We start from the raw sequence: 23,700 nt of genomic DNA on the forward strand, positions 1-23,700 counted from the left end.
ATGAATAGTGTTGTGTACTTGTGTACTTGTACCTGATTTGCTTCCAACCCCACTGTAATTGAACTGTAAAGTGAAAATCTTGTATATGATTTATTTTGTATTCATTGTTTTCATTTGAAGATATTTCACAATATGAAACGATTATATTTTGTGAGAAGTTATTATTTTTTTATTTTTTTTGGTGAGAGGAGGGGATGGCATCGGAACCTCGAGCTGGGACTTTATTTTGGATCGCCCGAAGCGCAACCACACTGTGTTGGAGCACTGCACAAGGCTGTCGGTTCTGACATTTTATAGGAATTTGAATAAACTTTTCAACTGTTACTGTACAGTATTTTAAATATTAAATGTTGTATTTCATTGTAAGGTTTTTATTGTAATTGTATGTCTGTTAAATGTCTTTAAATATTAATGTTATGTATTAATATTAATATATAAATATGAATATTTTTCTCACACAAACACATCGCTTCGCTTCAGAAGGCCTTTATTAACCCCCCGGAGCTGTGTGGAGCATTTTATGATAGATAGATGCACTTTTATGGGGACTTCAAAACTGAAACAGCCATTCACTGCCATTATAAAGCTTGGAAGAGCCAGGACATTTTTTTTATATAGCCTAACTCCGATTGTATTCATCTTAAAGGAGAATGCCATATACACCTAGGATGACTTGAGGGTGAGTAAATCATGGGCTAATTTTCTTTTTTGGTTGAGCCCTTTAATTCACCAGATGTTGAAAGGTAAGACGGTGAATCAATTTTGATTTAATTAGCAAAATCGAAAAAGGCTGCCTTCGGGGATGCATTCCAAGGTAAGAAGGCATCAAGGCTCGTCCGAATCCAATGTTAGCTTCACTTCCTGTCTCCTGAGATGCAGCCATAATTCAACGTTGATTCAACCTGGTCTCTTGAAAAGCCGCTGGAACACAGCCTCTGAGCGCTGTTAATTTTCAAAAGTGACGATAGGTATTACCCAGAATGCATCGTTATCTACAGTATTGCTATTACTTTTTTAATGGAAAATTCTGTAAGTTATTTTACAGAAATTAAAAATTTGCACTGTATAGCACTCACTAAATAAACACGCACTTCCGTCATGTGATTAATGTAGCTTAATAATGTTTGAAATTGTTATTTTTGCATATTGCATTGCCCATGGTTCTTTTAAAAATTATTGGCTCAACAGAATAGTAAGTATGCAATTTTGAATTCAGCTTTATGTCTGGAAAGACATCAGGCAACTGAGGCCGGAAGTGACGTAGTGAACGCTTGTGTTGATGCACTAACCGGAAGCAACACAAACCGATACATGTAGGCCTAAATATGATAGACGGAGGCGAAGGCATATGGCGCAAATGCGTTTGCAGTAACTCAAATAACGTTAGAGCTTTCTATGGAATTACTTATGATTTTTGAAGGTTTTATTTTATAATAGTGTTTTAAACGTTATTTTACCTATATAAAACGTAGTGTTTTATTTTTATTGTTATTTTTTATGATGAAGTGTGTGTGGTCGTTGGTTGCTGTATGTGTGCTGTGTGTGTGTGTCGCTTATAAACCAGTGATCATCGTTCACGGGCTCTTCGACACCTCTGCTGACTTTATCAACCTACACCGATTCATCAACCTGGTAAACCATTAATGTAATCTAACGTTATGTGTTGCCTAACGTTTAACAGTTAAGTTACTCCGTTTTAACTGTTACGAGCTGCTGAAGAGTATCAAGTCTGTAAATTTGCTCAGAGTCAATATACACACAATAACTCTACAGAAACTTAAATAATAAGGACAAAACGTTGTGTGGTGGTACCATGGTACAGTGAGAATATAAAATGGTATAACAATCGTTTTGAATAAATTCTATATTAAACGTACCATACATGTAACTCTAAGATATGCCAAAAACAAAACATGTGGTTTGTTTGTTTTAAGTGACCCATGAATTGTCATTTAGGAATGTAAATAGAGAATCAACAAAATAATTGTGGCAATTATACAGTCGTGCTCAAAAGTTTACATAGGCCTACCTCTTGCAGAATCTACTAAATGTTAATTTTAACAAAATAAGAGGGATCATACAAAATGCATGCTATTTTTTATTAAATATTGTCCTGAATAAGATATTTTACATTAAGGATGTTTACATAAAGTCCACATAAAAAATAAATTAAAAAAAGCTTCAAAAGTTTACATACCCTTGATTCTTAATACTGTGCGTTGTTACATGGATGATCCACGGCTGTTTTTTGTTGTTGTTTTTTGTTGCTTTTTGTTGTTGTGATGTTCATGAGTTCCTTGTTTGTCCTGAGCAGTTAAACAGCCCAACGTTCTTTAGAAAAATCCTCCAGGTCCCTCAAAATCTTAGGTTTTTCAGCATCTTTTGCATATTTGAACCCTTTACAGCAATGACTGTATGATTTTGAGATCCATCTTTTCACACTGAGGGACTCATACGCAAGTATTACAAAAGGTTCAAACATTCACTAATGCTCCAGAAGGAAACACGATGCATTAAGTACTGGGGGGTGTAAACTTTTTGAATTTGACGATCAAGGTAAATTGCTCTTCATTTGTCTTCTAGGAGACATGTAAGTATCTTCTGTTAAAGTTATTTTGAATAAATGCTGTTCTTTTTAACTTTTTATTCATCAGTGAATCCTGAAAAAAGTATCACAGGTTCCAAAAAATATTAAGCAGCACAACTGTTTACAGCATTGATAATAACTGAGTATTAAATCAGCATATTAGAATGATTTCTGAAGGATCATGTGACACTGAAGACTGGAGTAATGATGCCGAAATTCAGCTTTGCATCACAGAAATAAAGTATATTTATATAGGAAACCATTTTTTACAAATATAATAATATTTCACAATATTATTGTTTTTTTCTGTGTGTGTGTGTGTCTATATATATATATATATATATATATATATATATATATATATATATATATACATACACACAGTGAAGTGAAGTGGATCAAAAAAGTTCATCAAAGTTGTCCTATGACAAGAACAGGTATTGTTTAAAGTTCATGTAGGCCTATAACTTTGATGAAAGGTTTTGATCCACTTCAAATGTTGACTACTGTATAAATATAGAACTGTCTGGTGTCATGTGAAAGGTATATTTATTGAAATAAAATAATGAGCCATTTATAGAGAGATGTTTTATTGTTGTAGTTATGCTGCCTTCACATGCTATCGAAAATATCCTACTTCCCATTTCTGAGTCATAATTATGAGCTCATCGCATTGAAGTGCTTTGTTGTCGGAAATTACAGGACTATGAAGGATATCAGGTATTTTCTTGCCTATGTATTGGGAAAAACTTATTACCAAAATGAAATTTAGCATCCTATTTATTGACAACCATATAAATTCACTGCGCTATCTAGATGGTCAGCCTTCTTACGGTTCTAGAATTTCTGATCAAATGCAGGCTATTTTGGCTATATATATATATACATACATACATATACACAAAATACCAGTCACAGCAGCAATCGTTCTCCCCTCTGCCATGTTTAAAGTTTATGGACCGCCCTACTCGGGAACTTGGCTATCAAAATTATCCCAGAGCTTGCCTGTGGTAAATACGAGGGCATTCATGTCCTATTTCCTTAACTAGGAAACTCATATTTACGATAATTCCAATTGCATGTGAACGCAGCGTTAGTTAGTTGTTGTAGAGGTCAGATTGTTGTCTGTTCATATGTAATTGATTTGTGTGTTTGTTTTATCTGGTTACAGTCTCACCCAGGTACTAATGTGACTGTCCTAGACCTGTTTGACCGCAGTGCCAGTCTTCAGCCACTCTGGAAGCAAGTGGAGGGCTTTGCAGAAGCCATATATCCCATCATGCAGAATGCAGCTGATGGCATCCACCTCATCTGCTACTCACAAGGTCTATAACCAAAACAATAGTGTGTTAAGCATTAGATTAAGATAGGCCATGCTATGTTGTGAATATAGGCATGGCTAGGGTGCATTGTAAGGCACAATGTGCACCACATGTTGCAACAACATAACAGTCCGCCATGGTTTGCTGTGCAGCGATTAAAAAAACACCTTTTCATCCTATCATCTGTTGCTGTGCTGGGATTTTATGCAACTTTTAATGTACGTTGGATGGTCAAATCTCTTAAAAACATGTCTAAGCCGCTTTTTTCACGTATTTGCGTTGTGACATTATTTTATTAACAATTTCTCAGGGTTTCTGCAGATCCTTAAAAAGTATTAAATTAGATTTTTTAAATTTGTCTTATTTTTACTTATGAAAGGTCTTAAATTTTAGATAACACTTTGACTTAGATATCTAAATACTTTACCAAATTAAAACTAATTAGCATTATATGATTTTTCTTTTTTTTTACTTTGTGGATTTGCTTGTTTGACAATTCATGGCATTTATAGCAGCATATTATGTAATCATGTTGGAGAAAGAAAGAAAGGATTAGTAGAAAATGGGTAAATGTAAGTTCAATTGAAAGTTCTTTCTATATCAAACAATAAATCGCACAGCCCTACGCACATGTATATCGTCTGTGATGATATCGTAATTATTGTTTGTCACTCATGCTTTCGCCCGCGTGATGTATGCAGTAGTGCTGCACGATTAATCATATCGCAATTGCGATGTCAAGCCTATGCGATTATATGATGCAAAATTCTGCGATTTTATGAAATAAATAAATGCATGTGTGGACATGACAACCCATTCTCTCTGAGAGCTGTTTGCCCCATAGATATCCATATAAGGCTAGATGTCTTAAGGCGGAGTCTCGAACGGCATCACCGGTGGCCATCTTGTCACAGGGAAGCTTTCTGGCGAGCTCTGTGGTATCTGAAGTAAGGTGAGTGATCAGCACGAACACAAATCCAAACGGTTTGGTTTCTTACAAACATTATTAACGTGGCTATAATTCCGAATGCTTGAACATGTATGTTATAATTAATCATATGTATGCAGTGTCATAACTACATCTCTGACGTTTATAACAAACCAAGCCGTTTGAAAATCGGTAGAAAATTGAGCAAGTTATGGTTATTTAAAAGTACATGCACCATTAAAACACAATGTTACGAGTGAGCGAGCTCCCTGTGGCAAGATGGCCGCCGTGTGCGGACGTCGACCTCCATTGGCCAGCAGCGCGGACGAGACATCTAGCCTTTATTATATGATATCTATGGTTTGCCCATTTTCTACACTGCTAATAAAAAGAAGATCAGTAAGTTTCAGTTTAGGAAGTGGCGTGTATAGCGCGTATGGACTTTTTCCGGCAGCGTGGAGAACAGGTGAAGATGGATGCCGAGCAGACGGACACTGAACTGGTGGCCAGAAAAAAAAATCCACCTCTGTTATATGGCGATATTTTGGCTATAAGATAACCGAAACTGAGCAGAGAGAGCAGGGCTGCCAAATCTCACTAATTCAGCGTGAGACTCACGCAATTGACACCTCACATGCTCTCACGCCACACATCCATTTCTGTCAGGACCACTATCGTCGAATATGATTGACAATTAGCATACAGTTTGGATTGGCGGTATGGTTCCGTTCTGGGCAAGAACTCCCTGCGCATCCATGCAGCCTAGCATGGATAAGAGCAGGGAGAGCAGCAATAACTGTCGCATAACATTACATTTACCTCAGGAAAGCCATTTGATAGCACGTTTAGTTGGCTAGACAAATTATATATAGAGAGGAGTATTTTGCTAAATATGTGCAATATTAAATATTTCTTATATTTTTACTTATATCATTAAAATATTGTAAGGTTGTTATTATAGCCTAGTATAAAACAAATTATATTTAATTTGATTTGTTATTTTTAACCTTTAATAATAACAGTTGACAGGGCTCTCTGTATGTTTACAGCATTAGGTGAGATTATTATGACCGCCGCTAGCGTAGCTAGCCGGTCATATAGGGATTGTCAAAGTTTTTTTTTTTTTTTTTTTTCGTCACCTTACTGAATTTTTCGTCAACGATACCAGGGACACCGAAGCACCGGGGAACATGAAATTTGGTGGGCATGTAGCCCCACTAGACTTCTAAGGAAAAATTCCGTTTGGTCCCCGGGGGCCACTCCCCCCCCGCGCTGGGCCCCCCCAAACCCCAAAAAATGCAGTTTTTCCTAAATAACTACCTGAACCGTGGCACCGAGGATGAAGAAATTTTTATCGTATGTTGGTCTACTAGACTTTTACGGAAAAATTTCGTTTGGTCCCCGGGGGCCACTTCCCCCCCCGCGCTGGGGCCCCCTTAAATTTTTCGTCAACGATACCAGGGACACCGAAACACCGGGGAACATGAAATTTGGTGGGCATGTAGCCCCACTAGACTTCTAAGGAAAAATTTCGTTTGGTCCGCGGGGGCCACTCCCCCCCCGCGCTGGGCCCCCCCAAACCCAAAAAAATTCAGTTTTTCCTAAATAACTACCTGAACCGTGGCACCGAGGATGAAGAAATTTTTATCGTATGTTGGTCTACTAGACTTTTACGGAAAAATTTCGTTTGGTCCCCGGGGGCCACTTCCCCCCCCGCGCTGGGGCCCCCTTAAATTTTTCGTCAACGATACCAGGGACACCGAAACACCGGGGAACATGAAATTTGGTGGGCATGTAGCCCCACTAGACTTCTAAGGAAAAATTTCGTTTGGTCCCCGGGGGCCACTCCCCCCCCGCGCTGGGCCCCCCCAAACCCAAAAAAATTCAGTTTTTCCTAAATAACTACCTGAACCGTGGCACCGAGGATGAAGACATTTTTATGGTATGTTGGTCTATTAGACTTTTACGGAAAAATTTCGTTTGGTCCGCGGGGGCCACTTCCCCCCCCGCGCTGGGGCCCCCGTAAATTTTTCGTCAACGATACCAGGGACACCGAAACACCGGGGAACATGAAATTTGGTGGGCATGTAGCCCCACTAGACTTCTAAGGAAAAATTTCGTTTGGTCCCCGGGGGCCACTCCACCCCCGCGCTGGGCCCCCCCAAACCCAAAAAAATGCAGTTTTTCCTAAATAACTACCTGAACCGTGGCACCGAGGATGAAGACATTTTTGTGGTATGTTGGTCTACTAGACTTTTACGGAAAAATTTCATTTGGTCCCCGGGGGCCACTTCCCCCCCCCCCCCGCGCTGGGGCCCCCGTAAATTTTTCGTCAAGCATACCAGGGACACCGAAACACCGGGGAACATGAAATTTGGTGGGCATGTAGCCCCACTAGACTTCTAAGGAAAAATTTCGTTTGGTCCCCGGGGGCCACTCCCCCCCCCGCGCTGGGCCCCCCCAAACCCCCAAAAATTCAGTTTTTCCTAAATAACTACCTGAACCGTGGCACCGAGGATGAAGAAATTTTTATGGTATGTTGGTCTACTAGACTTTTACGGAAAAATTTCATTTGGTCCCCGGGGGCCACTTCCCCCCCCCCCGCGCTGGGGCCCCCAAACCCCCAAAAATGCAGTTTTTCCTAAATAACTACCTGAACCGTGGCACCGAGGATGAAGACATTTTTATGGTATGTTGTAGAGCTGAAGATCTTTGCCCGAACCCGACGGGACCCGACGGGTTTGGTCGGGTTCGGTCTTAATTTCTATTATTTTACACGGGCTCGGGCCGGGCTCGGGCTCGCGCTTCGGGTTGCGTGGTAAATGAGCGGTCAGGTGATGTGTTTAGATTAGCGTGAAAATGGATCTTGAGGAGGTGAAATGGAGGCTGGTCTCTGGAGGACTTATTTTATTTCTTTGTTCCAACTTCCAAGTGGCCTCTAGCCTCCGTTAGTCATGAATAAATGATGTTAAAAAATGTATAAATTACTCCTTTTTTTTACGAAAGACAAAGCTGTGTGCGTGCGGCGCAGTCTCTTTTTTCCTTTCTCTCCCTTTTCCGCCGAGTGGTGCGTGTGCCGGCTCGCGGTGTGAAGCGCGTGTCCGCGCTATTCTCCGACACTCTTATCACTGCTGATAGACGGCCTTTTGGACAGTCGGGCTGTAAACGGGTTCGGGCTTTTAAAAAGCTGTCAATCAAAATGTACTTGTCGGGCTCGGGCCAAACTCTGTCGGGCTCGGGCCTTTTCGGGCCGAACTTTTAAGGCCCGATTACAGCTCTAGTATGTTGGTCTACTAGACTTTTACGGAAAAATTTCGTTTGGTCCCCGGGGCCACTTCCCCCCCCGCGCTGGGGCCCCCGTAAATTTTTCGTCAACGATACCAGGGACACCGAAGCACCGGGGAACATGAAATTTGGTGGGCATGTAGCCCCACTAGACTTCTACGGAAAAATTTCGTTTGGTCCCCGGGGGCCACTCCCCCCCCGCGCTGGGCCCCCCCAAACCCCAAAAAATTCAGTTTTTCCTAAATAACTACCTGAACCGTGGCACCGAGGATGAAGAAATTTTTATGGTATGTTCGTCTACTAGACTTTTACGGAAAAATTTCGTTTGGTCCCTGGGGGCCACTCCCCCCTCCCCGCGCTGGGGCCCCCGTAAATTTTTCGGCAACGATACCAGGGACACCGAAGCACCGGGGAACATGAAATTTGGTGGGCATGTAGCCCCACTACACTTCTACGGAAAAATTTCGTTTGGTCCCCGGGGGCCACTCCCCCCCCGCGCTGGGCCCCCCCAAACCCCCAAAAAATGCAGTTTTTCCTAAGTAACTACCTGAACCGTGGCACCGAGGATGAAGAAATTTTTATGGTATGTTGGTCTACTAGACTTTTACGGAAAAATTTCGTTTGGTCCCCGGGGGCCACTTCCCCCCCCCTGCGCTGGGGCCCCCGTAAATTTTTCGTCAACGATACCAGGGACACCGAAACACCGGGGAACATGAAATTTGGTGGGCATGTAGCCCCACTAGACTTCTACGGAAAAATTTCGTTTGGTCCCCGGGGGCCACTTTCGGTGTACCAGGGACACCGAAACACCGGGGAACATGAAATTTGGTGGGCATGTAGCCCCACTAGACTTCTACGGAAAAATTTTGTTTGGTCCCCGGGGGCCACCCCCCCCCCCCGCGCTGGGCCCCCCCAAACCCAAAAAAATGCAGTTTTTCCTAAATAACTACCTGAACCGTGGCACCGAGGATGAAGAAATTTTTATGGCACATCAACCTAGCCCATAATCACTCATTTGTGATTTGCGCCCCTCCCATAAAAAATGAAAATGCAATATTATTCTGCTTTAATCGCCCCTATCTTCAGTGGATATGTTCAGAACTGCACCATATTTCATGTGTATGATTAACTTGACAACCTCTGGGGGTATCCTCTGGTAAGTTTTGTAGAATTTCATCCATGGGGGGGTATAAAATAAATTCATTTATGTGCATATTTAGTGACTGTACACTCATCGGCCTGTAGATGGTGCTGTTGAGCGAAGGGTTGCTGGTTTAGGATGATACTGTCACACACACACATGCAGGAATACAAACAAACGCAAGCATGCACACACACTGACATCCACACGCACAGACACACACCCATACACACACATACAAATCCACATGCACAGACACACACACACACAAACACACACGCGCACACATGTACGCACACATACATACACGCACAGACACACACACACACAGACACACACATACACAAATACACACACATACACACACACACACACACAGACATGCACATACTATTACTTTTTTTAGGTATATACATAAACACGCAATACAGCCAAATTACTCCACGTCATTTATTTTTGTGGAAAGCCAGTGCAGGCCTGAGCGGCGGTCATATTTTGTACCGCGATGCGGTACATCTAGTTATTATTATTATAATTTTTTTCTTGATAATTTTTTTTTTTTGACAATCACAATACACATCCTGCTTAAATGTCCCTGTTTGTCTGGACGGAATGTTCAAAATATCTTATTTTCATGAGCATACAAATGTTCTTATTTATAGTTCTATTTTTTGTATACTATTGTACTATTGAGACAATAACACGTTTGCAGTAATGCAAAGAAGTCATTATTTAATTTTGTAAAAAATATAATTTTAATTTGAAAACACTGAGTTGAGAAATACACATTTCAGCATTATCACTAATCTGTGTGTGCATTTTCCTTGAGAGTTAAGCAAGTTGACTCATGAAACCATTTGTTTATTATATCGCAATTGCATATCGCAATCACATTATTGACCTCAATAATCACAATATGAAATTTTCCCCAAATCGTGCAGCCCTAGTATGCAGTTATATGCCCCCAAAATTCAAGATATACAGGCATTTTTGTCCCGATGAGTTTTTGTCTCATATAAATGAGAGAAATGCCACAGCAGAACAGTCTCCGAGCAACACACGGCGGTGATTCGTTGCTGAATGAATCCAAGTATTGAACGAATCGGTTTAATTCATGATTCATTGACCCATTCAATAAAGTTGGTCACTTGCTTCATTCCTAACTGAATAAGCCGTTTGAACAAATCGGTCAATAGCCGCGTTTCCATTACAGATTTGCGCAAATGTTTTGCGCTATTATCTAAATATCGATAAAAAACTATTGCGAAATGACGGCGTTTCCATTAACCGATGTTATGCGACTAAAACGTCTTTTTTTCTCTCGCGATAAGTCATTCCAAAAATCACGGCAACGGACGTTGGTTGCCACAGCCACCGCATTAGACATTATTATTATTATTAATGGAAGGAGACGTGGCGTGTTATCCAAGCATTAATGGCAGGGAAAGACCCCCGAACGACACATATAAGGAGTTTCTGGGTGTTTCGCCCTCATTTCTGCTCCGATTGTGGCATTTCTTTGAGATTTAGAATCCAGTATTCCTATAGGCTAATTATTGTTTCTTTTATGAATTTAATAAATAATTCTGTCTCGTGTTCTGTCCAAATGATCCATGTAGGCAACTTTTGTGTCTATTTGTTTTTCCTTTTTTAACCCCTAATTGAAAAACGAAAAATGAACGGTTGTTGTCTTCTTAAAACAAGTTGAACACCAACATTTTAATTTGAACTGGCTACACACAACTGCTGTGCTTTATTTATGACTTTTTGCCCCTTTATTAAACATTTAAAATATTCACAAATTAATATGGAAAACATGTCGATTTTACTGGTTTTCTAAGGCCAAATTAGAAACTGGAATTGATGTATTTCCCGTAGTGCTGAATGAGAAGAGCCATTAATATAATTAATAAACTATTGTTTTCTAAGTGTCGGCTAAAATCACATCTCCATCTCCGCTGTTATCAGATGCGCTTTTAGAGAGAAATGCAACTTTCATACGGATTAGCCTACATAATCAGAAGGTATTAGCTTTCGATTCGAATTTGTTCGTTTTAAAGTGGACATTTCAAGCTTTAGCCTACACAGGCTATATTTTGTTTCAGTTCTCGCGCCCCAGTTTACGGAGATCATGTGCGTCTGATTGTTTCTTTTATTTTACAAAAGCACAGCATTTTCTTGTTATTGTGAGTTTACACAAATAAAAGTGGTTGAGAATAATGTATTATTATTTTCTGTCTGACCAGAAATGATAGAGTATAAGTTGTTTCCACTGTTGATAGGAAAATGCAAGTGTTTGCGGCCGCGCCTCCGTGTCATGCAGTGCGCGCTCCACGCTCAGCTTTGTTCCTTTTTTGCATAAAAGCCTCTTCTAAATATAGCTTATTAAATGTTATAATAAAATAATATAAAATTATTATTATTTGCGTAGCTATACATGGACTTCAAACACACTGCGTCTTCTAAGTCAGGTGACTGTAAATGCGCAAAAACGGTTTCCATTGCAGTTTTGCGAAATATTCATTTTTCGAATTGCCTGAAAAACCACCTCATGAGAGCGTAAAAACTTTTTTGCGATAAATGGGAGTTTTTGCGAAATTGACGTGTTTCCATTAAGCGTATTTTCAATTCGCAATTTCAATTTGCGCAATTTGAAGGGTAATGGAAACGCGGCTAATGAATGACTCACTCATCGTTACCTTTATTTATACAGTGCTTTATACAATACAGATTGTTGCAAAGCAACTTAACAGTGATAAACTTTATAATATGCTATAAACTTTATAGCATAAATATTTAGTAAATAATATTATAAATCCCATCAAAATACAACATATTACTTATAAAAATATGAATAAACTTAAATATAGTACATTCATATCATTGAAAAAAAATTGCAATAACTTATGGGTCACTCTAGGCAATCAAAAATTACTAAACACCTTATGTGGTCATTTTTGACTGGCTAGAGCAGGGGTTTTCAAATTGGGTGAATGTGAGCCTCCCCTTAGAGTAGGTAAGGACAGCCGAGCCCCCCCTTCCCCAAAATCCCGTCCGCCTGCCCTAACCCACACATGCATCTGCAGTAAATGCCATCTTTTGTGTGTTCCAGGCAATGATGAGTTTCAATAACAACTGGTCAAATGTAAATATTATTTTATTTCCACAACTTTTTTAAAAGTGCATTCATAACCGATTCTTTGCAACAGTAAATCATTTCCAACTTCATGCAGGCCTAATTGAGGCTACTTTTAAAATCACTGAACATCAGTCGGCCTAACCACAAGTAAAAAAAAACATGCTTAACGTGTAATCGGCGCCAAAGCTACCGCAGACGACACCTGACGGCTGAAATCGGCACGGTGTGTCTGGGCTTTAAGCGCACATTTGAAGGAGATGCACATCGTCTCAAACAAATTCAGCACAATGGACAGCTCTCTGATCAATGAACGACAGCGCTGTTTGTTCACGGAACACACAACATTTAACAGTCAACTGCATTGAAGGCATGTTATCAGATTGAACAGATTATTTTTTAAGATTTTTTTTTAAACGATTTCAGCCACATAAAACCTCAGATTTAAACAACAAACAAAATGCGCCATTCACGTCATTTGCGCTACAAGAGCGAAATCAACCCTATGGCCCAACCAATTTATGCATTCAAGACAACACAACTTGTCTTGGGCTGCACTTCAGAGAGAAATAAACGCAAGTCGTCCTCCATCTGCAGCCTTGATCTGTATTTGTTTTTAATCAGGGTCAGTGTGGAAAACCCACACTCACACAAGTAGGTGGAGGTGAAGGAGATTAGGACTTTCGTAGCCTTATTGGAGATCTGGGGGAACTCGCTCTCCACAGACAACCAGAAACGCGTGATCGGCATTTCTCCCAGTCTCTGCTTCAAGTCCATATTCGAGCTGAGCTCGACCAGGGCCTCCTCCTCCTGCAGGCTCAGTCCATCACGGGGTGTGGCGGGGAAAGTTAACGGATTTCTCACCCACTGATTTCCCATTGCGTCCACTCCGGAATACTCGCCAAACTGGTCACGCAACCCATTCAAATGCGCAGTGATGACCGGTTGGACAGAGTTAAGAGGCAGCCCTGTCTTCTCCGCAACATTCTACAGGGTTGGGAACATTTCCACCGAACCTCGTTCAACACGAGCACACCAGAAGTCCAGCTTTTTCCCGAACCCAGACACTTGGTTGTGTGCCAAGAAGACGTGGCACTCTTTGCCCTGGAGAGAGGTGTTGAGGGAGTTTATCCTATCGAAGATATCGGAGAGATAGGCCAACATAGCAAGTCAGTTCATGTCTGCCAGATGTTTTGCCAGTGGGGAGTTAATCACGGTGAGGAAGAGAAGGACTTCTTCGCGCAAATCGCACAGCCTGGAGAGGACTTTGCCCCGACAGAGCCACCTGACCTCAGAGTGCAGGAGCAGCTGCTGGAAGAGCGCGCCCATCTCATTGCAGAGGATTGAGAACAGATGGGCATTTAAGGCACGCGATTTAATTAGGTTCACAATTTTGACAGCCTCATCAAGAACGGCATGCAATTCTTGGGGCATCCTTTTTGTTGCTAAAGCCTGGCGATGGATAATGCAGTGCTTCCAGACAGCCGCAGGGACAACTGCCTGCACCTGTTTTACGAGACCGCTGTGACGGCCAGTAATTGCTCTTGTCACATCAGTGCATATCCCACAACACCGGCCCTAGTCAAGGCAATTAATCTGGTAAAAGTTATTCAAGGTCTTGAAAAGTTCGTCAGCTGTTGTGCGGGCGGGTAGAGGAACGCAAAACAAAAAATCTTCCTGGACACTGTGCTCTTTGATAAACCGAACGTACACATCAATTGAGCACAGTGTGCGACGTCAATGGACTCATCCAGCTGAATGGCGTGAAAGGGGCTTTCACGAACACAGTCCAGGACCTGCTCTTTGACATCACAAGCCATGTCTGATATTCGTCGCTGGATGGTATTGTCAGAGATGAGGATCGCGTCAAGTTTAGCAGTAGCTGCTTCTCCCAGCATCACTGAACACATAATCTCTAGCTGCAGGGAGTAGCAATGTTTCGCCAATGTTATGAGGTTTGCCAGCCTTCGCTATACGTAGCGCGACACGATAAGATGCTTCTGTCGCCTTCATGTTAATATTATACTTTTTTGTGACTGCAAATCATCACGTTTCATCTAAAAAAACTCAACTGGCTTGTTCACTAAATTCGTGTGCTTAGTTTCAATGTGACGCCGAAGTTTGCATGGTCTCATGCTATCATTTGCTAGCACCTCCTTGCAGACCAGACACTGTGACAGAGGTGCAGCCTCAGACCCCGACCAGTGAAACCTAACTTTAAGTACTCAGGATCATATTTCCTAAATTTTTTGCTGGGTCCTGTCTCCTCCCTTAATGCTGACTTCTGTTGACTTGGGACAAGGAAACGACGCATTTTAAAGCTAATACTTGCACACACAATTACCGATATCAATAGAGCTGCATACAGTTATTTTTTCTTTGCGTGTTACGCCTCCCCTGTGGCTTTTTGGCACCCCCCAGGGGAGACGCGCCTCACCTATTGAAAACCGCTGGGCTAGAGTGACCCAAAAGTTAGGTGCACCAGAGGATTAAGCAAAATATAAATTTTCTTTGGAATTAATATGGCCTGGACAAGTATTTTGTTAAATGTGTGTATATATAAACTAATTTCCCAGAGGTTTACGGCTTTTGTGTTTATCTGTAAAAGTAAACATTTTTAGGTTATAGAGTCTGTGCAATCAGGTCTGTTGTGTATTTCTTCCTAAAAACATTTTTTTTTTTTACTCTCTCATTTGTGTCACCTTGACTTATATAAACATTAAAGCAAGGGCATGTCTAAATCTGCTGCAGGTGGCCTTGTGTGTCGAGGAATCCTGTCCACTCTTCCAGACCATAATGTGCACTCTTTCATATCTCTGTCTTCTCCGCAGGCGGGACAGTATGGAGGTAACACACTTTCTTTAGTTCTGTTGAGGAGCACATTTACAAACTTGCTGACCTGATTAAACATTAAATTGAAAAGCTTTGACTCATTGAGTGTCATGTGAAACCATTCAATATTAGGAACTTTTGACTTCTTTTGAGAGAAATTGTTCTGTTTTGCTCATGTTTTATAAGTGATATTTGCTCTTTTTTTTTGTAGACACAGACTATCTGAAGTACCTCTTCCCTCAGTTTGTCAAATCCAATTTGTATCATGTATGCTATACTGCAGTGGGCCAGAAAATCTCAATCTGTAACTACTGGAATGGTGAGTGAATGGAAGGATCAGAAGATAGACACATAAATCATGCATCAGTCTAGCCTGGGAAAACCCAGACAAACTTCCGGCAAATTTAGATTTGCTCTGCAAGTAGTCTGGCAAAGAGCCCATTCAAGCCGATTTCTAATCCGTCCAAATCGAGGCACCACGATGACGATCGCTCTGATTGGTTTTAGGTCTTTCCAATTGCCCCCAGAGGCATTTGAGCGTCGTCCTGGTGGAGCGCACCAACTTTTAAATGCATAATTATATTCAAATTGCAAACACATGAGGACAGTCTCCATGAAAGACCCACTGGCAGATGAACATGCTACTACATTTCTCTCCGAAACGGTAGGAAATTAAGTTCGATTTAATAGAGGATTTTAACTGTGACAAGATGATGGGCAGTTTACCTGACAGGATGCACGCGACAGATCCGTCCGATAAAGATGACGAAGTAGTATGTCCCAAAGCTTGCCTACTTTTTTGCTACACATTCAAAAGTAAATACCTTTTCTTCACAAAAGGAGTACATACTTTTATGGCGTAGTGTAACTTAGGCGAATTGGGACGCAGCATATGGCTTTACACGATGACGATCGCTCTGATTGGTTTTAGGTCTATCCAATTGCGCCCAGAGGCATTTGAGCGACGTCCGTTGGTGACGCCCCTTTGTAAATGAGTTATTAATGAAGCTTTGCCAGACCATAACTCGGTTACTACTGAGAATGGTCTGGTTTTAACCAGGCTAGCATCATTCAAAATTGTGGGGAAAATGAGGAAGCTACATATTGCCTTGTCAAATGATTGATCTATGATATTAAAGAGCTAAGGAATAAGTTAATGACAATTCACCTTTATTTTACATTATTAATGGTGCTTGCATCACTGTTAATATTGTTCCTCCATAGTGATTTGAGCAAAAACAGTAAAAAGTCCAATACATAACTAGCCCACACCATTTGTACTATGGCTAGAATGATCACACAAATCACATATGTTGAGGTCGAATTTAAAGAGATGGTTCACCCAAAAACTTAAATTCTCTCATCATTTACTCACCCTCTGAGCAGCTTGTATGACCTTCTTTTTTCTGTGGAATACAAAAGAAGATATTTTTAAGAATATTATTTACTGTTTCTGTCATTATGATGGATATTATCCATCAATTGGATTGTAACGAGGCCATGTATGATATCAGTGCAGATCAGGGTCAGAAATAACGGGGGTAAAAAAAAAAAGAAGAAAAAAAAGCCCCAGCACAATAAAAGTCAATCGGCTAGGGCTAGGACTGTCAAGATTAAAGTAAAATATAAAAATTTAAATAAGTGTCAATTGCACCATTGCAATTTATGTGCTCATGTTGCATCAAAGATTTATTTTTACTTGTCTTTTTTGCAGCGTTGAGCATTACAACTAATCACACATTTATGTTGAGCATATGAATGCAATGGCCAATCAGATATGTTTGAAGTAATGTATATATAAATAGTCATTTTTGAAGAAGAAATCTGCTGAAAGCACTGGAGTTTTAGTGTACGCTCACTGACTGAATGTACTTTGGTAGTTTTCTGTATAATATATTTCTAGTTTGAATAACTGTTATAACTGAATAACTAAGATAGCCAGTATGAAGTCTTGATTTTCTAAAAATGCACAAACTAATTCATAAACAGTTCTCAACCGTTTGTGTCTGCTTGTTTAGCCCACAAGAATATTACATTTTCTGGTTATTCTATAAACCAGTATTAATATTCTTTATTACAATATTATGGGCAATAAATAACAATGATTAAAAAGGGGAATTTGGTGTACGCCAAGCTTCAGGAACATGGTTCCATTACTAAAAAGCAGAAAAAATTAAGAGCAGGGATCGGCAACCTTTTTGTCATGAGTGCCATTTTTAAGTTTCCTAGTTATTACCTTGCCAGATTTCCAATGTGACCCTATTGAACCCCACTACGTGTGAACAAAGTTTGCACATCACTGTTATTTTGATGTATGTGGAATGTTTAAAAGGAATCTATATTGAATACCTCAGTAATGTATAGCATTAACTTATTAACTTATTTTCTTCTAATTTTCAAAGCCAAGTGCAACGAATACAACAGAACAAACTGTAAGCTGTCATTGAAAAAGATTTAACTTGTGTGATACGTCTGCTGTCTTGATCTGTGTCCTGTTTTCAGTGGAACTTGATAAGCAGCAGTCCCGCTTATGGTTTGTCAGAGCTGTGTGCTTTCATTGATTTGCGCAGTTTAATTCACACACTTTAATAGTATTTATAGCTCCTAACTTAAAAACGTAAAATTTATATAATGAGCGAGTACACCATGAATCCATCTTCCAAACTGTGTTCTTGTCTTATCCTGAATCACTATGGTAGCCTATAATAAGTTTTAATATTCTGATTTAGCCATAGTACCTGTGTGACTCGTCATATACATAAACGGAGAGAAGAAACTCCGGCTGCAATGTTCTATCGCAAGACGCATGCAGTTTTGTTTATTAATCGCTAGAGCACCAAAAGTTACATAGTGCGCCTTTGATAAAACAAGCTGTGTTACAATGAGGAATGGTTACCTTAAAATGTAGATCTGTATGCAGGTGCAAGGTACTTTATCTAAATTAAGTGGTGCCATAGGCTGTCGACCCCTGCTCTAGAGACTTCTGCACAACAATTGTACTTTTTTGTGTTAAAAGGTTCACTTGAAACGTTGTTTGCCGTTACAAGAAAAAACACATGCACTGAAAAGTTATGTAGATGGTTGATTATTTGTATGACTAAGGTGTGTCTTAAGGCATTGCAAAAAGTGGCCGTTTTATTTCCTAGATTGATACTGCTTTTAAATTATGCAAACTGGCAATACATCTTCTTACCTTAAAATTCTATTGGTCTCAAATATTTAAATAAAAAACTATATATAATTTTTTTTATCCCAAATTGCTTTTTAAGTCCCCCTGTGGTGAAAATCAAGTTTTAAATGTTGTTTATATGCCAATGTGGTGTTTTTAATATGGTTTAAGACCATGTTAAGTCCATGTGCAAATTCATAAGTCAACACCATTGCTGTGTATATTCTCCTTAAAACTGCAGTGAACCAAAGACATTCACAAAATTGCAGTTTGAAATCGCTGGTGTTTCTGACTTCACAAACTACCTTGTAACCAATCACGTCAATGTGTGATCCTCGAGTGGATCTCTGAGCTGGTTGTAAGTGAATCGAGGCGAGGCTAATTTACATAATCATAGAACCATGTATACTAAATTAGGCAATAGTGTAAAATCTATTTTATGGCATGAAGAATATTTTTTCAAGGAAAAAAACGCTTAAATATGCCATTTTGGTGATCAAAGATGAGTTTTAAGGGATAAAATTATTGAATACAGGGGGACTTTAAATCCCTGATGTCATGCATGCTTAGAATGACATGAGGATGAGTAATTGATGATAGAATTTTTTTTTTTTGGGTGGACTAGGGGCCAGAGGCAAATCTAGAATATCACACAATGAGACAATGAGTTGGCTCTTTTGACTTGGGCCAGTAAGCAACCACCCAGAACAACCAAATAGCCTCACACTAAAAGCACTCAGAACAACATAGTAACTAGCAATGCCCTGATCATTCACTGAGTGGTTATTTATTATTACAGCAAAGATATTATATTGAAAATTTCTAATATCTCTTTAAGACCATACGTGATGTTTCAGGGGGTTTTTTTTCAGACCCTCATCACAGAGACTTGTACATCAACAGCAGTGACTATCTGGCATTACTGAACAATGAAAGACCAAATCCCAACTCTACTGGTAAGACACCAGATCACAGTTCCAGCTTTTTAAAAAGTACATCTTCAGTAAGAAGATGGTAATTGTGATTTCCGTGGTTTTGAGTGTCAGAGCTTGTTTAATTTTTTCAATTGCTTTTATTGTTTGCAGTGTTTATAACTGGTTTGTGATGTAATATTCTCCTTGCATAGCTTGGAAACAAAATTTTCTGCGAATTAAGAAGCTGGTGCTGATTGGTGGTCCTGATGATGGGGTCATCACACCATGGCAGTCAAGGTTGCTTAAATCACTTGTCAATCATTTATCTTATAACTCAGATTTTCAGAAGCTTGAAACATGATGGCCTTTTTTTACTTTTTCTCAAAGGATTTTTATTGTCTCATTTTCTTGCTTTTCAGTCAGTTTGGTTTCTATGATGATAATGAGACGGTCGTTGAGATGAAAAACCAGAAAGTAAGCATAATAAATATTACTTAGCCTTTTTTTGTAATTCTGGAGTGATATGTCCTCTGACAACATTGTTGAAATGTATGTATGTATGTATGTATGTATGTTTTCTTTCTTTCTTTCTTTCTTTCTTTCTTTCTTTCTTTCTTTCTTTCTTGGTTTTAAACATGAACCTATTCAGGAACTACAGTGCATTCAGTATTCAAGTATTTAGTTTCTCATGCCTTAAGCTAAAATGCTTTAATGTTTTCCTTCACAATCTACACATCATTCCTCTTAATGACCGTCTCAAATACCTCAAAAAGCGTCTTTGTCATATTATTGTCTTGTTAGAAAACGAACCTTTACCCAATTTGAGGTTTAGATCAGGTTTTCATTAAGGATATCTCTGTATTGCCCTGTGTCCAACTTCTACGCTGACCAGTCCCTGAAAAACACCCCCACAACATGATACTACCAGCAGTATTGTGTAGGTGATGAGCGGTGTGTGGTTTCTTCAAAACATGATGCTTGGAATTGGGGTCAAACTGTTTTCATTTCACTGAATCAGTGCTTTTTTTCCCCCTTCAATTTCTAAACAGGTTTTCATGTGTCTTTAGGCTCACCACTCTGCCATAAATCCCAGATTTCTCAGTTTGGCTGGGAGGCCTGCTCTAGGAAGAGTCCTTCCATGTAGTAATTATAGAGGCCACTTTGGGAAACTTCAGTGCAGAAGATGTTTTTTGTTTTTGTAGTCTTGCCCAGATCTGCCTCGACACAATTCTGTGTCTTCTCTCTGCAGGCTGTTCCTTTCAGGTTTTCTGGTAGGAAGGACCCAAGAGCAGACAGATGCTTAATTAGACTTTATTGAAAAGTTCAGAAACTGAAACAATGTAAGCCTTCTGGCTCCAGGCCAACTCAAGAGCATAGACAGAAGAATAATCACCCAGGCAAGGGTCAAACCAGAAATCTGCCTAAACAGCGACCAAATCTAAATTGTCAGCAAGAGGGGAGGTTAGACAGACAAGCAGATTAGAGCCAGTGAGAGATAACAGGGCAGTACCAGATTGACTTCCATCAAACTAGTGTAAAAAACATTTAAAAGGTGATCCAGAGAAATGGGATGAACCTGAGCTAAATATACCCATCATAGCAAAGGGTCTGAATACTTGCATACATTTATTAAAAAGAAAAACCTGAAAGGTTACAAAGTCAAAACAATTATGTTTTTTGTTTTATGTGGAATGGAGGGTAAATTGATGTGAGAAAAAAAAAAAACGTAAGTGTAAAATTGCTGCATCTCACCTGCATCTCTCTCTCTCCTCGATAATTAATTAAAATAAACGCTATAGTTCATTCATTCAAATTAATGTAATCTTCCGCACTACTTTATCTCTGTGTCTGATTTTAAGTGGACGGAATGCTAGATCTAACGTGTAGTAACTGATGAAAATAACCATAATTTTTAGCCTTCCGGTCAAATATTGTGCTGCAAAAATCAAATGCAAATGGCCATGATATAAGCAGGACAACCCATGGCTAGCTATGCATTAAATGTTTTGGATGCACTCAGTTCTTTGCCTCAACATCGTGCATTAAAATTGTTTAATGCACATCTAGCTGTGGATTATCCATTACTTATCCATGCCTGTATTCACAATATAGAACTGCTTCTTGTCCCCGTAGCTTAGGTCATATTTATCAGCTTTACCTCATGATTCTGGCATGTTTTCCAGGTGTTTTTAATGGACTTATTTGGGCTGAAGACGCTGTATGCTCGAGGAGATCTGGCTCTTTGTTCAATGGCAGATGTTGCACATGTCTTCTGGCACTCCAATGAAACCGTGTATAAAACCTGCATTGAGAAATGGCTTACGTAGATACTGACACACTCACACAAAGATCTACACATGATCACTAAAGATCATTCTCTATTATTAATTCATACATATTATGAATACATACGTCTTGCAAATTTTGTTACAATATGCTAATGCATTGCATCAGAACACATTTCTGTTACTGTGCCCATTGAATGTCTCTACAATAGAGACACAAACTCAGTTTTGATTATATGTTAAAATATACGCATAGAAAGGTAAACACTAAATATAAGGAATAACCATCAGTGCCTGATTTCTCATTTTGCTAAAGGGTTTTGGTCTTAATCACTATTTTTCAATGTGTGTAATTATTTATTTTTTAATTCCTCTTTATATGTATGTAATGTGTTTGATGTGGACTGTGCTGCTGCAGTAACATTCATGCCTTGCATAGTTATTGGACATGTTTTGCTCTGTCTTTGTCTAAAAATGCACATAGTAAGTGCAATGAGAAAGGAGAAAAAAGGGATATACATAAAGGAAATATGGAAGGAAACTCATGGAAGTGCTGTTGCATTTGCTGTATATAACATTACCTCTCATTTCTCATCCTTCAATCCTCAATCCCAACATTGTTTACCATAAAGGGATTTGTCTCTGAACATTTAATTCATATTTAATGTCTGCTAGGATATTTTACTGTTATTTCATGCTTGAAGATAACCTTGCTTTAACAAGGTGTTCTATTCACATAGTAGTCACTTTAACAGTTTTAGAATTTCTAAAAGGGTTTGATATTTTTAAGCACAATTTGATTATAATGCATTTAAAGTGTGCTATACAGATGAGTACTGTACAAAACATATTTAGCCATATTTATTGATATCATAGCAGTGTTGTGTATTTTTTTATGTGTTATGCTATTTTAAAAGTTTTTAATTAAATGGAGGTTAATGGATAGTTTAACAAAAGTATATTGTCTGAAGTCTTGACAATTGAAGTACACTTTTCAGCTAAAACTGTTATTGTTTAATATTTCACATTCAGTATGACGCATCTCCAGTTTGTACATTTTGTAAGTGACTTAAGCTGCATACCAGTGAGCTTTACTGTTTTTACAGTTTAAGTTAACTTTCAGAATAAATTTCTTTTTTTTAATGTCAGCAGTGTTGTCATTTGTCGAAAGTCGCTTATGCAGTTTATTTTACGCCTATTACGGGCGTTTGTGACATTGAATGAAATTTCATGTGAAAAGATTTCTGAGATGTGACCCTTGCATAATCTACAAAATGGTCATTTTAGCTTGGAAATAAATTATTTAAAATATAGCTGTATATAACATATACAGATGTATTTTAGTATTTTAAAGGTGCAGTGTGTGATTTTTAGTGGCATTTAGTGGTGAGGTTACGAATTATAACCATCAAAAGTTACGGTGGCCGACAGGAGAAGATGTCGTCGTCTGAGACGGCAGAGAGTAGCCAGTTAAGCAATGAGGTTTCTTTACAAAAATTAAGAAATTATGTTTACTTTGTTATTCAGTAAAACAATATGTTTATTGCAAATATTATTGTTATTTGTTCCACATAGTGTCTGTTTTATTTGCTGACATTAGCTAGCTTCTTTGCATGAAGAACAACATAGTGACGAAACGCGTTTGTCCGTTTAGGGCCACTGTAGAAACATGTCGGTGCAAAATGGCGCATTTCAATGTAAGGGGACCCGTGGTGTATGTAGATAGAAATTGCTCATTCTAAGGTAATAAAAACAACGGTTCATTAAGTAAGGTCTTTATACACCACTGAAAACATAGTTATGCATATTATATTGCATTTCTGTCTACAGATCCTCCTAAATATTACACAATATTAGAACGCACCATAGTACTGAGACAGCTCTCATTAGAGTCACAAATGATTTGCTCTTATCATCCGATCTTGGTTGTATCTCTCTATTAGTGTTACTCGATCTTAGTGCTGCATTTGATACCATTGACCACAACATTCTTTTAAATAGACTCGAAAATTATGTTGGCATTAGTGGAATTGCATTAGCATGGTTTAAATCATACTTATCTGACCGTTATCAGTTTGTAGCAGTAAATGAAGAGATGTCT

The 23,700-nt window shown here is 39.1% G+C and overlaps 1 protein-coding gene and 1 long non-coding RNA gene across 2 annotated transcripts in view; one reads left to right on the forward strand and one right to left on the reverse strand.

Moving 5' to 3' along the window:
• LOC309511608 overlaps nt 1–23,700 on the reverse strand; it is a 112,622-nt gene that overhangs the window by 70,255 nt on the left and 18,667 nt on the right. The gene's annotated exons all lie outside the window — the stretch shown is intronic.
• Nucleotides 1,291–22,747, forward strand: ppt2b (palmitoyl-protein thioesterase 2b). Its single transcript, XM_082186146.1, has 8 exons — nt 1,291–1,632; nt 3,759–3,912; nt 15,151–15,246; nt 15,443–15,550; nt 19,273–19,356; nt 19,527–19,611; nt 19,734–19,788; nt 21,498–22,747. The coding sequence occupies exons 1-8, from the start codon at nt 1,498–1,500 to the stop codon at nt 21,639–21,641; spliced, it is 861 nt and encodes a 286-aa protein (XP_082042272.1). The 5' UTR covers nt 1,291–1,497; the 3' UTR covers nt 21,642–22,747.

Source organism: Leuciscus leuciscus (assembly GCF_965113295.1).
Source record: "Leuciscus leuciscus genome assembly, chromosome: 12".
Classification (NCBI taxonomy): domain Eukaryota; kingdom Metazoa; phylum Chordata; class Actinopteri; order Cypriniformes; family Leuciscidae; genus Leuciscus; species Leuciscus leuciscus.